The sequence below is a fragment of the Hypanus sabinus genome, chromosome 18 (assembly GCF_030144855.1).
Source record: "Hypanus sabinus isolate sHypSab1 chromosome 18, sHypSab1.hap1, whole genome shotgun sequence".
NCBI classification, from domain to species: Eukaryota; Metazoa; Chordata; class Chondrichthyes; order Myliobatiformes; family Dasyatidae; genus Hypanus; species Hypanus sabinus.
Window position 1 is genome coordinate 30,651,048 of NC_082723.1, and position 15,231 is coordinate 30,666,278.

General features: G+C 41.9%; 1 protein-coding gene across 1 annotated transcript in view; it reads left to right on the forward strand.

Annotated features, from left to right (window-relative positions):
- morn5 (MORN repeat containing 5) overlaps positions 1–13,260 on the forward strand; it is a 33,148-nt gene extending 19,888 nt beyond the window's left edge. Inside the window, exon 5 of the mRNA XM_059993967.1 lies at positions 12,047–13,260. Coding sequence (XP_059849950.1) covers positions 12,047–12,156 — 110 coding nt within the window. The 3' untranslated portion in view covers positions 12,157–13,260. The remainder of the gene's footprint in view (positions 1–12,046) is intronic.
- The last annotated feature ends 1,971 nt before the right edge of the window (positions 13,261–15,231 follow it).

Here is a 15,231-nt window from a genome sequence, read left to right on the forward strand (position 1 = left end):
AAAGAATATTGAACTATACCAAATAATGTTTCTAAATGAAAGCAACTTTTTAAGTCCAATAAAGCATACTGCAGAATTTAAAGATTAAGTATTGGCTTTATTTGTCACTTGTACATCGAGCCACGCCGTGAAATGTCTCATTTGCGTCACATCAAATTGGTGAGGATTGTGCTACGCAGTCCACAAGTATCACCATACTGTAGCATTCCCACGACTCACTAATCCTAAACACATGTGAAGGGAAACCAGAGCACCTGGAGGAGACCCATGCAGTCATGGGGAGAATGTACAAACTCCTTACAGACAGTAGTGGGAATTGAATGCCAATCTTACAGTTTTGCCCTAACATCTATGCTACTGTGCCACCCTTTAACAAAATAAACAGTAGTCATAGTTTACTAGTTTGTGGTTTAAATAAAGATCAATATTTAAACAGAAAACTATGTGGTATGGTAGCATAGTGGTTAGCGCAACACTATTACAGCTTGACCCGTTTAGATTTGGAGTTCAGTTCCAGTGCCATCTGTAAAGAGTTTGTACATCCTCCCCATTGAATGTATGGGTTTCCTTCGGGTGCTGCGGTTTCCTCCCACAGTCCAAAGGTGGACCGGTTAGTGGGCTAATTTGTCATTGTAAATTGCCCTGTGGTTAGGACAGGGTTAAATGAGTGGGTTGCTGTGCAGTGTGGCTCGTTGGGCCAGAAGGGCCAGTTCCCCAATGTATCTCTAAATAAAGTAAAATATTGGATTGTTAAGATGCAAGTTTTTCTCTCTGATGTGTGTCTTTCTCTTAAATAGATTTCTACCTAATTCCGTTTTTGCCTGACAAGATTGATTAATTTTGTACATCAAACTGCCTTCAGCTTGTTCAGTCAAACCCATAGCCAGGGCGTTTTCAAAAAGATATACTGCCACAACCTTCCTTCAAGGAAAATAAAAACACAATTGAGAGGCGGTTGGTGTCCAATGTGCAGAGGAACTGGATTCCCCTGAGAGAGATAGTATGGGCCAGAAGGCCAGCACTGTAGAGGAAGAGTAAGAGAACAGCTGTGGGCAGGAGGAACCGAGGAAAAAGGGTGGGATGAAAGAGACAGACCTCAAGCTCCTTCTGTGTGGACGTTGCAGCAAGGGACAGGAAACACGGAGGCTTCTGGCCACAGCTTGCAGCTGACAGAAGCAGATGGTAGGAAACGTTCAGGAAGCTCTTAGCTCAACTCCAAAGACCAAACAGGTTTGCATAGAGTGCTGCTGTCTCTCTCATTGGTCTGGGAGTGGCTTTAAAGGATGCACAGGTTCCTCAACCTTTAACCTACCCGCCTAACTGTACTCTGCAGAGACTGGTGTTTTTTCGCTGATAAACAGGGTGTACAACCACTGCTCTTTGACACTACAGTACTTAATTTGCTCCTCGCAGGGAAAGAGACAACTTTTCTGATGGGCTGCATAGCTGCCTCAATATAGAACTGTAGTTTTTTATCTAATAGGCAGAACATAAAATATACACATAGAAGAGTAAAGAATCAGGTTTAATATCACTAGCCATTTGTTGCTTTGTGGCAACAGCACAGTGCAAAATAATGAAAAATATAAATAACAACAAGAAAATATATATAGCATATAAAAAGATTAAATAAGTAATGCAAAAAGACTGCAAAAAAAAATAAATAACAGTCGTGTGCATGGGGGTTCATTGTCCATTCAGAAATATGATGTCAGAGAGAAAGAGACAGACAGACAGACAGACATATTTTATTGATCCCGAGGGAAATTGGGTTTTGTTACAGCTGCACCAACCAAGAACAGTGTAGAAATATAGCAATATAAAACCATAAATAATTAAATAATAGTAAGTTAATCATGCCAAGTGGAAATAAGTCCAGGACCAGCCTATTGGCTCAGGGTGTCTGACACTCCGAGGGAGGAGTTGTAAAGTTTGATGGCCACAGGTAGAAATGACTTCCTATGATGCTCAGTGTTACATCTCGGTGGAATGAGTCTCTGGCTGAATGTACTCCTGTGCCTAACCAGTACATTATGGAGTGGATGGGAGTCATTGTCCAAGATGGCATGCAACTTGGACAGCATCCTCTTTTCAGACACCACCGTCAGAGAGTCCAGTTCCACCCCAACAACATCACTGGCCATACGAATCAGTTTGTTGATTCTGTTGGTGTCTGCTACCCTCAGCCTGCTGCCCCAGCACACAACAGCAAACATGATAGAAAATAAACTGTTGCTAGAATATTGAAGGTGTGACTTCGGGTTCCTGTACCTCTTCTCTGATGGTAGCAATGAGAAGAGGGCATGTTCTGGGTGTTGGTGGTTCTTAATGATGGATGCTGCCTTTGTGAGGTGTCCTCGATGCTGGAGAAGCAGGTGTCTATGATGAAGCTGGCTAAGTTTGCAACTTTCTGCAGTTTTTTCCAATCCTGTGCAGAGCCCCCCCCCCCCCCACCAATACCACACAGTGATGCAGCCAGTTAGATCTGTAGGAACTTGCTAGTCTTTGGTGAACTATGAAATTGCAAACTCCTAATAAAATATACCCACTGTCATGCCTTCTTTGAATACAGGCCCTTTGGCCTATGATGTTTTGCCAACCAACCTAATCTAAGATCAACCTAATCTTTCTCTCCTACATAGCCCTCCATTTTTCTTTCATCTGCAGTATGTGCCTTATTTAAGAGTTTCTTAAATGTTTGTAAGGTATTTGCCTCTACCACCACGCTGGCAGCAATGATATTATGACTTTAAATGCAAGTGAGATTATAAAGTATCTTTCCATGCTATATTCAGGATTAAAACAAGAAGGTGTATTGGTTCAGACAGATTGCCCTAAAGTCTACGTTTGAATGGCACATCATTCTATTTTATACTTACATGAGACACAGTCATCACTGGCCAGGCTGGCATCTATTGACCGTCCCTAGTTACCTTTGGAAAAAATGGTCAAAATATATCTTCTTGCATTTCTCCTGATCAAGTTGCACCCAGTGACAGGAATTGGATGATGAGGACTGGTGGCACTTTCCCAAGTCAGGATCGTGCTTGGCTAGGAGGGGCAGGGCCAGTTTTACAGCTGCACGGACCAACCATTGCTCTGAGCAGGACATTTTTATGTGGCCCAAAAACTGTGCGGCACTTTATATTAACATTATATAAAAGAAAATTTCAGCTGCACGGTAACAAAGGCTATGTGCACAGGAGCATTTCAGTTACTGCGCAGCTCAGTGGGATCATTGGTGGAAACTGTGGTGTTGTCAGGGTTCACAATGCTCACTCTTCACAGCATCTGAGTTTGTCGATTTGAGAAGTGATGTCAAGGATATTACTATGCTAATCAGCCAGTGATTTCTAGCTGGGAAGAGATACCCAATTGCCACAAATGACCAGCAGATATAGGAGTGCCATTTGACCCATCGAGTCTCTTCCCCATTCTCCTGCCTTCTCTCTTTATGTTTGATGCCTTTACTAAACAAGAACCTATCAGCTTCTGCTTTAAATATACCCAATGACTTGGCTTCCACAGTTGTCTGTGGCAATGAATTTCACAAATTCACCAGCCTTTGACCATCCTCCTTATTTGTATTTTAAAGGGATGTCCTTATATCCTGAGACTCTGACCTCTGGTCCTAGACTCTCCCACTATAGGAAACATCCTCTCCACATCAATTCTATTTAGGCCTTTCAATATTTTAATCAGTTTAAATAAGATCCTCCCTCAATCTTCTAAACTCCGATCAGTACAGGGTCAGAAGCATCAAACTCTTCTCATACAATAACCCTTTCATTCCCAGGGCCATCCTTGCATTTTCTGAGTTGTAAGTTGCTCTATATGTACATTATTGTTCATTAAACAGAAAGCCAATACTCCAAATGCCTTAACAAACTGAGTGACTAACAAACAACTTCTCTTTCCTCCGAGTGTTCAGAATTGGGGTGTGTCTTGCCTGCATGCAATTCCTAACTGCCCTTACTACTTTTAACTTCTCATCCAGTCTTTTGTCCCTCTTTATTTCTCATCAGTATCTGTTTTTAACCTTCTTACAGGCACCCACATTTGTTATCCTTCTCTATGAGTTTTTTGTCAATTATTGATTGCGATTGGCTGGTTAAATAGTCTGCTGGCCCTTTCATTCAGCAGCATCCAGATACCCTGCTGGTTTTGCTTTTGTGTTATCAGTTCACACCTAACAACGAGGTGGGAAAGTGGGAAGCATGCACATGCCATCCTGGCAGCTCAGTGTGAGGTAACCCACACCAGCAGGTCTCAGTTATTTTCCATTAATTCAGAGTAGGCATGAATTCTGATTAAAATAGTATTATGTAGCAAAGAGTCAAAGATGTTTGTCTAATACACAGCTTGAATGCTAATCACTTACATTGATTTGCCAAGAGTTTTGATTCAAGGTTGTTTACTTTCATTCTTTAATGCACGAGAGTAAAGGAGAATAAAATGATTGCTATTCTGGATTTCATGTAACATTTAAAAAACACACACAAAATGCTGAAGAAACTCAGCAGGCAGTATCTGTGGAAAAGAGAACAGTTGACGTTTCGGGCTGAGACCCTTCTACAGGACTGGAGAAATAAAAATGAGGGATCAAGAGTAAAAAGGAGGGGCAGGCGAGGGAGAAACGCAACAATATAGGTGAAACCGGGAGGGAAGGAAAGGGTGAAGGAAAGAGACGAGAAGGTGGTTGGTGAAAGAGAAACAGGGCTCAAGAAGGGGGAATCTGATGGGAAGGCCATGGAAGAAAGAGAAAGGGGGAGGGGCACCGGGGATGGTTATGAGTGTAGATAAGGAGATAAGCTGAGAGAGGGAAATGGGAATGCGGAATGGAAACACAATAAGCATAAAGAACACAATAAATATTTTTTAAAAACACAATAGCTATAAGTATAAAAACAATCCTATAAAACACAATGTACAAATAACAGTGTGGCTGTATATACATAAGATTGGCTTATATGCATAGACTGTAGGTATATAAGTGACGTATCTGAACATAAGGTGATTGTCAGGAAATGATAAAATGACAGTGACTCTTGCTAAGAAAAACTTTTCTAAGTAACTGCAGAGCAGGTGAAATCACAGTAGGACAGTGACTGTGTCAGTGTCGGTGCATATGAGGTGTGGTATATGCATTAGGTGGTAGTGCATCAGAGGATGAAGGGTGCTGAGGGACTTGATGCTCAACTATTTCAAATATAGTCCAGTACTCCAGCTTCCTACCAATAAACGGGAAATACTTGTCTGTTAATTTTCCATGATGTTTTTCTCCCAGTGTTAGTGTAACTCTAAATATTTTTGTTCCAGATGGTAGGTGATTTGTGTTTTTAGCTCGATAGTAATCGTTTCAGCATCCTCAGTAGGAGCAATTCATGAGCAATGCATATAACAGAAAGGTGTTGGGAAAGGGCCAGTAATATCATGAAGGGTCCCACACACCTTGCTCATGGATGGCTTGTCCCATTCCTATCAGGGAGGAGTCTACGTAGTATCCATGACAGGACCACCAGACTCAAAAACAGTTACTTTCCCCAAGCAGTAAGGCTGATCAACACTTCCACCCACTAACCCTCCCGTCCACACCCCCAACCACCACTACCTTATCATTTCCTTGTGTCACCTTATGTACAGACATTCCTGTGCCTAGCATCAATTTATGGACATACAATCAATCTATATTTAGTATATAAGCTATCTTATGTATTTATTAGTTCCAAGGGTTTAAATGGGGCAGAGTTTGTTAAGTGTGTCCAGGATGGATTCCTGTCACAGTATGTTGACAGACCGACTAAGGAAAATGCCATACTAGATCTAGTATTAGGTAATGAACTGGGTCAGGTCACAGATCTGTCAGTGGGTGAGCATCTGGGGGACAGTGATCACTGCGCCCTGACCTTTAGCATTATCATGGAAAAGGATAGAATCAGAGAGGATAGGAAAATTTTTAATTGGGAAAGGGCAAATTATGAGGCTATAAGGCTAGAACTTGCAGGTGTGAATTGGGATGATGTTTTTGCAGGGAAATGTACTATGGACATGCGGTTGATGTTTAAGGATCTCTTGCAGGATGTTAGGGATAAATTTGTCCCAGTGAGGAAGATAAAGAATGGTAGGGAAGGAACCATGGGTGACAAGTGAAGTGGAAAATCTAGTCAGGCAGAAGAAGACAGCATACATGAGGTTTAGGAAGCAAGGATCAGATGGGTCTATTGAGGAATATAGGGTAGCAAGAAAGGAGCTTAAGAAGGGGCTGAGAAGAGCAAGAAGGGGGCATGAGAAGGCCTTGGTGAGTAGGGTAAAGGAAAACCCCAAGGCATTCTTCAATTATGTGAAGAACAAAAGGATGACAGGAGCGAAGGTAGGACCGATTAGAGATAAAAGTGGGAAGATGTGCCTGGAAGCTGTGGAAGTGAGCGAGGTCCTCTATGAATACTTCTCTTCGGTATTCACCAATGAGAGGGAACTTGATGACGGTGAGGACAATATGAGTGAGGTTGATGTTCTGGAGCATGTTGATATTAAGGGAGAGGAGGTGTTGGAATTGTTAAAATACATTAGGATGGATAAGTCCATGGGGCCTGATGGAAAGGACGGATAAGTCCATGGGGCCTGATGGAATATTCCCCAGGCTGTTCCACAAGGCGAGAGAAGAGATTGCTGAACCTCAGGCTAGGATCTTTATGTCCTCGTTGTCCACAGGAATGGTACCGGAGGACTGGAGGGAGGCGAATGTTGTCCCCTTGTTCAAAAAAGGTAGTAGGGATAGTCCAGGTAATTATAGACCAGTGAGCCTTACGTCTGAGTGGGAAAGCTGTTGGAAAAGATTCTTAGAGATAGGATCTATGGGCATTTAGAGAATTATTGTCTGATCAGGGACAGTCAGCATGGCATGTGAAGGGCAGATCATGTCTAACAAGCCTGATAGAGTTCTTTGAGGAGGTGAGCAGGCATATAGATGAGGGTAGTGCAGTGGATGTGATCTACATGGATTTTAGTAAGGCATTTGACAAGGTTCCACACGGTAGGCTTATTCAGAAAGTCAGAAGGCATGGGATCCAGGGAAGTTTGGCCAGGTGGATTCAAAATTGGTTTGCCTGTAGAAGGCAGAGTGTTATGGTGGAGGGAGTACATTCAGATTGGAGGGTTGTGACTAGTGGTGTCCCACAAGGATCTGTTCTGGGACCTCTACTTTTTGTGATTTTTATTAACAACCTGGATGTGGGGTTGGAAGGGTGGGTTGGCAAGTTTGCAGACGACACAAAGGTTGGTGGTGTTGTAGATAGTGTAGAAGATTGTCAAAGATTGCAGAGAGACATTGATAGGATGCAGAAGTGGGCTGAGAAGTGACAGATGGAGCTCAACCCAGAGAAGTGTGAGGTGGTACACTTTGGAAGGACAAACTCCAAGGCAGAGTATAAAGTAAATGGCAGGATACTTGGTAGTGTGGAGGAGCAGAGGGATCTGGAGGTACATGTCCACAGATCCCTGAAATTTGCCTCACAGGTAGATAGGTTAGTTAAGAAAGCTTATGGGGTGTTAGCTTTCATAAGTTGAGGGATAGAGTTTAAAAGACACAATGTAATGATGCAGCTCTATAAAACTCTGGTTAGGCCCCACTTGGAGTACTGTGTCCAGTTCTGGTCACCCCAGTATAGGAAAGATGTGGAAGCATTGGAAAGGGTACAAAGGAGATTTACCAGGATGCTGCCTGGTTTAGAGAGTATGGATTATGATCAGAGATTAAGGGACCTAGGGGTTTACTCTTTGGAGAGAAGGAGGATGAGAGGAGACATGATAGCGGTGTACAAGATATTAAGAGGAATAGACAGAGTGGACAGCCAGCACCTCTTCCCCAGGGCACCACTGCTCAGTACAAGAGGACATGGCTTTAAGGTAAGGGGAGGGAAGTTCAAGGGGGAAATTAGAGGAAGGTTTTTCACTCAGAGAGTGGTTGGTGTGTGGAATGCACTGCCTGAGTCAGTGGTGAAGGCAGATACACTAGTGAAGTTTAAGAGACTACTAGACAGGTATATGGAGGAATTTAAGGTAGGGGGTTATATGGGAGGAAGGGTTTGAGGGCCGGCACAACATTGTGGGCCGAAGGGCCTGTACTGTGCTGTAGTGTTCTATGTTCTATATTTATTGTGTTTTTATTATTACTGTGTTCTTTATCTTAGTATGATATTTATATGCTGTACTGGATCCATAATAACAATAATTTTGTTCTCCTTTACAGTTGTGTACTGGAAAGGACATTAAACAATCTTGAATTCTAAAATATCAGCTTTGCATTTGCTTTTCATGGAAGCTGTAGAATCTGGTTGCTGTCTCATTCACTGGCCTGAAATAAACTTTTTATGTGGTAGTATAATCATTTATATAACCATCACCATATAACAATTACAGGACGGAAACAGGCCACCTTGGCCCTTCTAGTCCATGCTGAACGCTTACTCTTACCTAGTCCCACCAACCTGCACTCAGCCCATAATCCTCCATTCCTTTCCTGTCCATTTACCTATTCAATTTTACTTTAAATGACAATATCGAACCTGCCTCTACTCGTTCCACACAGCTACCACTCTCTGAGTAAAGAAATTTCCCCTCATGTTACCCTAAACTTTTGCCCCCTAACTCTCAACTCATGTCCTCTTGTTTGAATCTCCCCTACACTCAATGGAAAAAGCCTATCCACGTCAACTCTATCTATCCCCCACATTATTTGAAGTACCTCTATCAAGTCCCCCCTCAACCTTCTATGCTCCAAAGAATAAAGACCTAACTTGTTCAACCTTTCTCTGTAACTTGGGTGCTGAAACCCAGGTAACATTCTAGTAAATCTCCTCTGTAATCTCTCTATTTTGTTGAAATCTTTCCTATAATTCGGTGACCAGAACTTAATTTATTACCAACCTTTATGAATAGAGGAGGGACAATTTAATTTACGAATGTGAGGATTTATGAATAGAGGAGGGCACACCGTAACATAATGGTTAGTGAGACACTTACAGCTCAGGGTATCGGAGTTCCATTCTGACATCAGCTGTAAGGAGTTTGTACATTCCTCCCTGTGAATGTGTGGGTTTCCTCTTTGTGTTCCTGTTTCCTCCCACAGTCCAAAGACATACCGGTTAGTAGGTTAATTGGTGTACCTAACTCGCTCCTCCATAGAGTCCTTTACCTGGTCCCTTAATGTCACCTTCCTGTACAAGAAGGCACAGCAGTGCCTCCACTTCCTAAGGAGATTGAGGCAAGCAAGGCTTCCAGCCCCCATCTTAGCTGTGTTTTACAGGAGCACCACTGAGAGCGTCCTGACAAGCTGCATCTCCATCTGGTATGGAAGTAGGACTGGAAGTTGGGGACATTTATCAGGAGTACTGTGTACACAGAGCTCTTACTATTATTAAGGATCCCACCCATCCACCTACATAATCTTTGACCTTCTACCATCAAGCAGGAGATTCCCTTACATAAAAACAGAAATGGTCAGGATGGCAAACAGTTTTTTCCCACAGGCCATTAGGCTTCTGAACTCCCTGTGGCATCATATTTGAAGTGTCACTGGTTAATCTGTTCTGTACGTTACTAAATGCATTTTAGTTTGTCATTTTTATGTGGTTTATCTGTAGATTTTATACTTACTTTTATAAATTATTGTGTGTCATATGTGTTATGTGGATTACTGTGCTTTACGTCCTGGTTCGGAGAAACGTTGTCTTGTATGACGGTTTACATGTATATAGTTAAATGACTGTAGACTTGACTTAATTTGGTCATTGTAAATAGCCCTGTGATTAGGCTCGGGTTAATAGGTGGGTCGCTGGGTGGTGCGGTTCATTGAGCTGGAGAGCTTGTTGCATACTGTCTCTCTCTCTAAAAAAAATCATTTATTTGTAATGATCTAATAAAATCTTTCAACAATGATTCCTTTTGCTCTGTTTAGGAGGGATACAGTTTCTTACAAAACTAGATCTCTAATCTGAAACATAAACTCTGCTTTTCTTTCTACAGATGCTGCCTGACCTGCCGAGTATTTCTGTCATTTTCTTTTTTTATTTTACAATTCCATCTAATGCAGTTTTATTTTTACTTTCATACCAGTGGATGTACTTTATTCCTATCACTAGTATTAGAATAAGTAGGAACATAAAATTACAATGTATCACTAAGATTACTAGACATGAAAATTATTTGTATTGGTACTGAGTACAGTAATATTGTGTGTGTTTATGTGTGTGTGTGTGTGTGTGTGTGTGTGTGTGTGTGTGTGTGTGTGTGTGTGTGTGTGTGTGTGTGTGTGTGTGTGTGTGTGTAGGCCCTCCATTGATCAAGGTTGAGCATGGATGTTGCACCCTAGCTGTCTACGGAGCCAGGACAATATTATATGAAGAACAAGGTGTTGCCCACACAGCAGACTTCCCCTTTCCACGCAGCTGACAAATCCACAGGAACTGCAGAGCTTGCTACAATTTGGCATCAGTGGTGTCGCAGGATTTGTACTGTGGATCTCAACGTAGAACTGCCTTAAGGACTCCAGCTTCGCATTTTTCCACAGGGTTTACTTCCCAAGCCTTCTCCATCAGTGGGTATAGCTGCAAGGCAATGGAAGTTTGAGATCAGAGTTTCTTTCAGCCACTGTTGCTGAGCCCCATTTGCCCAAAGCGACTGGCTTTCAGGCACCAGTTGCCCCTTTCTCTGACAGGGCTTAGTAGCTAAGCCACATGTGAACATCAGGAGCTAGACTTGGTTGTCAGAGGCTATTTGGGACACACGCCATTGGGAACATTTAATAGGTACTGAGAGCTTATCCCCACTTCAACCTTGCCCTCCCCTTACCATGACAACCTTAAGGAATGTACGCGTGTATGTGTATATTAGATATATTTTAATCTATTTATTTATCTGCCTATTTATCTATTTATTTATTTATTTATTTCAAAATGTGTTTTTCTTGTTGTCAGACCCTGTTTTAAGAAATGTACACATTACAAAGAGCAAATATAAGAATGTAGTAAAACCACATTTTCTATGAAATGATTACCTATTACTAATGTTGAAAAAATGTATTAAAATATCAAATAATCTGTTCCTTGCAGAGTGAGGATGGTAAGATTGAGATTCTGCCAATGATCAACTTCCAGCCAAATAACAATTTCCAGTTGATTACAGAGTTGGGTTATATTAAAAAGGGAAAATGTAGCTGCTATCTAAAGAGTAAATTATATAAAAGGTGAGAAGATGTAGAGCATCTAAGCTCTGTGTTTAAGCTTTAATTACCATCTATAAACAATTGCCGTTAAGCTCAATGCTAATTATAGTTGGCTGGTCGCTGGTACAAATGAAGCCACAAGCATTAATTGCGCTTTAAAAAGTGATAAAATGTATTTCTTGAGTTTGACCCAGTGTCACAGGGTGAGAGAGAATAAGGGAAAGTAGTTAGTTCCCATGCAGCTGGCAGGACTCAGTCTGGGCATCTGGGATTTAATGTGGTGACCGTATAGCCAGGTAGAGTGTGAAAAGGCTAGTCAAGTGGTTGTTAAGGCCATCGTCACCAATTACCAACAATCAGGGAAGGATTTAAGCCTTGTTCACAACAATGGGCCAGTTCATCTTGTTCCATGGGTTACCACTGAAGAGGTTGCAGCTGCAGTGATTCCAATTAGCCATAAAATCTCCTGCAATTATCCTACCCAGGCTCTGCTGAAGTTGAAATATGTTTATCATCCGCCATTATAATATGGTAGATGGCCACCCTGAGAAGAATGGTGCGTGCAACAAAACATGCGAATAAGCAGATGTGATTGATGTAACAATGAGGTGGTGGTCTGACATGATGCCCATTCTAAGTCATAAAGTAACAAAGGGTGTATTATTGGAACCTTTCCTGATTGCACATGCAGAAATACAAATGTTTGCCACTGAAGGATTGAGTCAATTTAAATCTAATTGCAGCAGGCAACAGTCTGAACTTTGCTGGCAAAATTCCATTTCCATTTGACGACTTACAAGAAAATGTTCTGCCTGTATTTTTCAGATGATGATGAGCACGAGTGGATCGTTCGCACCTGTCGGAAGGGCTGGGACCAGATAACAGGATACCGGCCTGAACTGCACCAGCAACAGCTGCCGAGATACCCCTCGTGACTGCGCTTGAGTTCCGTGGTAGTTGCGACAGCTAGTCCTCATTCCTTCAGTGTAGGCTGTGTTTTACATTACATAGTGAATCTCGCTGAAATGGTCAACTTTCAATCCTTCTCACAAAACACAACTAATTCACAAATTATGATTTATTGTTTTGGGAAGTGTTAGAGAATTAGTTAGAATTATTTCCTATGTTGGCATACACCTTATGACTCAATTTTTTCATTTTCACAATTTTCTGCCCTGATGATTGTGCTGAGCATGTTTTGATCTGGTACATGCTGACTAACAGCTGTCCTATAAGTAAATAGAGGAGTTTTATTATTGGTGTCCCTATATTGCCTACTTTAAATACATCCTTCAGTATAAACCTTGTTTCCTCAAGTAATAATTGATACCCATTTTGGTTAGCTTAGGGTGCCTTGTCACTACAGGATTACTACTTGAAGGTGAACACTGTCTGAATGAGTTGTCTTTTAAACCTGTAGTGATTCATGAAGTAGATTTCCAATTTGGTTTGAAATGTTGTCATTGTGTTAGCTTTTGAGGAATTAGTTGAGGATTTGTATCCTGTTTTATTGGTACAACTAGGAAGTAGAAACACTGTTGATTCACAAACAATCTACAGAAGTGTTGGTAATATAGAAATATATTTATTAATTTGTAAGCTTAAATGTTAAATTGGGCTTTTTGTGTTCTACACTCATTCTGCCAACTAAATTGTATTGATAAATATTGATAAATGCAAACTAGTTATTTAAACACCTTTATAAAAAGTCAAGAAAAAAATGAATTTCAGGACTTTTTTCTTGGGACACACTATTCTTGTGTACCTCAACAAAAGGTTACAAAAATAACTTGTGCAAGAAATGCAATACAGCCTTCTTTAGTCCTGGATTTTGTAGGACCTTGTATCTGACTGAAATCATTTATATTTTAAACATGCTATGCTTCATGGTTGTTACAAAATTAGAATGAGATCTATAAATGGGTTTTATCTATAGATTGATTTTAAGGCAGGAGGTTACGCCTTGCCGGTCTTATTTTGGAAATAAAAGTGAAAAACAAGCACTGAAGTGTTCCTATTGGGCTCGTGACTATGTGAGATTGCATTCGATTCATCTCAATATTTGACTGTTGATTGGTTGTCCGTCGCATCCAACGCTGACAGGTTTGTGCAGTTTTAAAGAAATCTGGGAGAGTTTTTAAAGTGTAAAAGCTGTTGCACTGGGGCAGGTCCACTGTCTTGAATGTGGAAGCCTGGATCCAGTGGTACGAGCAGCCATCACAACTGGGTTTTTTCCTGATTGCAGTGGATAACTGTGACTTCTATGCCTTATTATGCTTTTTGCTCACCACAAATTGTTGCAGAATGCCTAGTCCATTGAAGCTGACTTCACATGCTAGGACAGGCACGTCTGTATCTCATGGGGATTTAGCCCACCTGACAAAGCACTCTACCAAGGTGGGGCTGCTGCCACATTCAAATGGCTACTTGGAGCCACAGGTGAGAGCTGAGTGTACAGTGGGGACCAAAGGTGAGTGAGCTGCCTCAGAATTGACACAACAAGCCTCGTCACCAGAGGTCTACCCCTCCCTGAACTCACCATACAATATCTATTATGCTTAATTACAAAATAATAAAAGAATCAGCTTTACAAAGAAGGGGTTATGTAAGCAGAGCAGTAGTTTAGGAGTGGTGCACTAACTGAGCAACTGGTGATGTGATCAGACTAGCTGGTCACACACTGCTCTGAACTACATTACAATTAGTGATTGCTAGATTTAGCATACACCCATTAAAGTTGCTGCACAACTTGGTAGGATAGTTAAGAAGGCAATGGTGTATTGGCCTTCATTAGACATAGAAGCGTTTGGTCCGCCAAATTTGCTCTGCTTCACCATTCCACCTTAGCTGATTTATTATCCCTCTCAAACCCATTCCCCTGCCTTCTCCCCACAACCTTAGATGCTTTTACTAATCAAGAACCTACCCAACTCCACTTTCAATATGCTCAGTGACTTAGCCTCCACAACCGGCTGTAACAATGAGTTCCACAGATTCCCCATCTTCTGGCTAAAGAAATTATTTCTCCTCTCTGTTCTAAATGAATGTTCTTCCATTCTGAGGCTGTGCCCTCTGATCCTAGACCGGGGGTCGGCAACCTGCGGCTCCCGAGCCATTTGTGGCTCTTTCACCTCTGTGCTGCGGCTCCCTGTGGCTTTGGGAAATAATTGGTCAGTATTTAATTAAAATGTATTTTATGTTAGTTTGTTAGCTTTTGAAATGTAATTATGGTGATCTTGTACAACCTAAGTGTAGCGACACATTTCCTGCCACATCCGAAACGGCTCACAATTAGCCAGCATTCCGGCTAAGGGAGATAGCCTACGGGGGTTTGTGAGTACGCGTCTTTTGCAGCATCTGCGTCCATGGGGGCTGGGTTGAGGGAGGCTTAAAAGCAAGGCTGTTTAGTTCGAATAAAGCTATCTTTGACTGCAGTTTACTGACACCGCTACAACGTGTTTTTATCGCTGGCTGTCCAGACGGAAGGTGCTGAAACGCTTTGTCGCGTGTCTGGAAGCAGCCAGAGTGGCTGGAAAAGCTACACTTCATGGTAGACATGACAGCGCACCTGAACACGCTGAACACAGCTCTTCAGGGGAAAGGACGTACAGCCCTGCACATGTTGGAGGATGTTTTGGCATTCGAACGCAAGTTGACAGTGCTTGCCAGAGATTTACAGAAAGGCACTTTGTCTCACTTCCCCAATTTGAGAGAGTTCAAACAAGGTCACGACATGATAATTTCGGAGTATTTACATTCTGCAATCATCGCAATGCAAACATCGTTTGGGAAACGCTTCTGTGAGTTCAGAGAGGAAAAAAACACATTATCCTTCCCGGTCACTCCCTTAAGCATCGATCCTTCCCTACTGAATACGACTGCATTGGCAGGTGTGAGTCAACCTGATCTTGAGATGGAACTGGCCGACATAGCCGACAAAGACATATGGGTGTCCAAGTTTAGACGCTTGACAGCAGACCTTGAAGATGTTGCCCGTCAGAAGGCCGTTC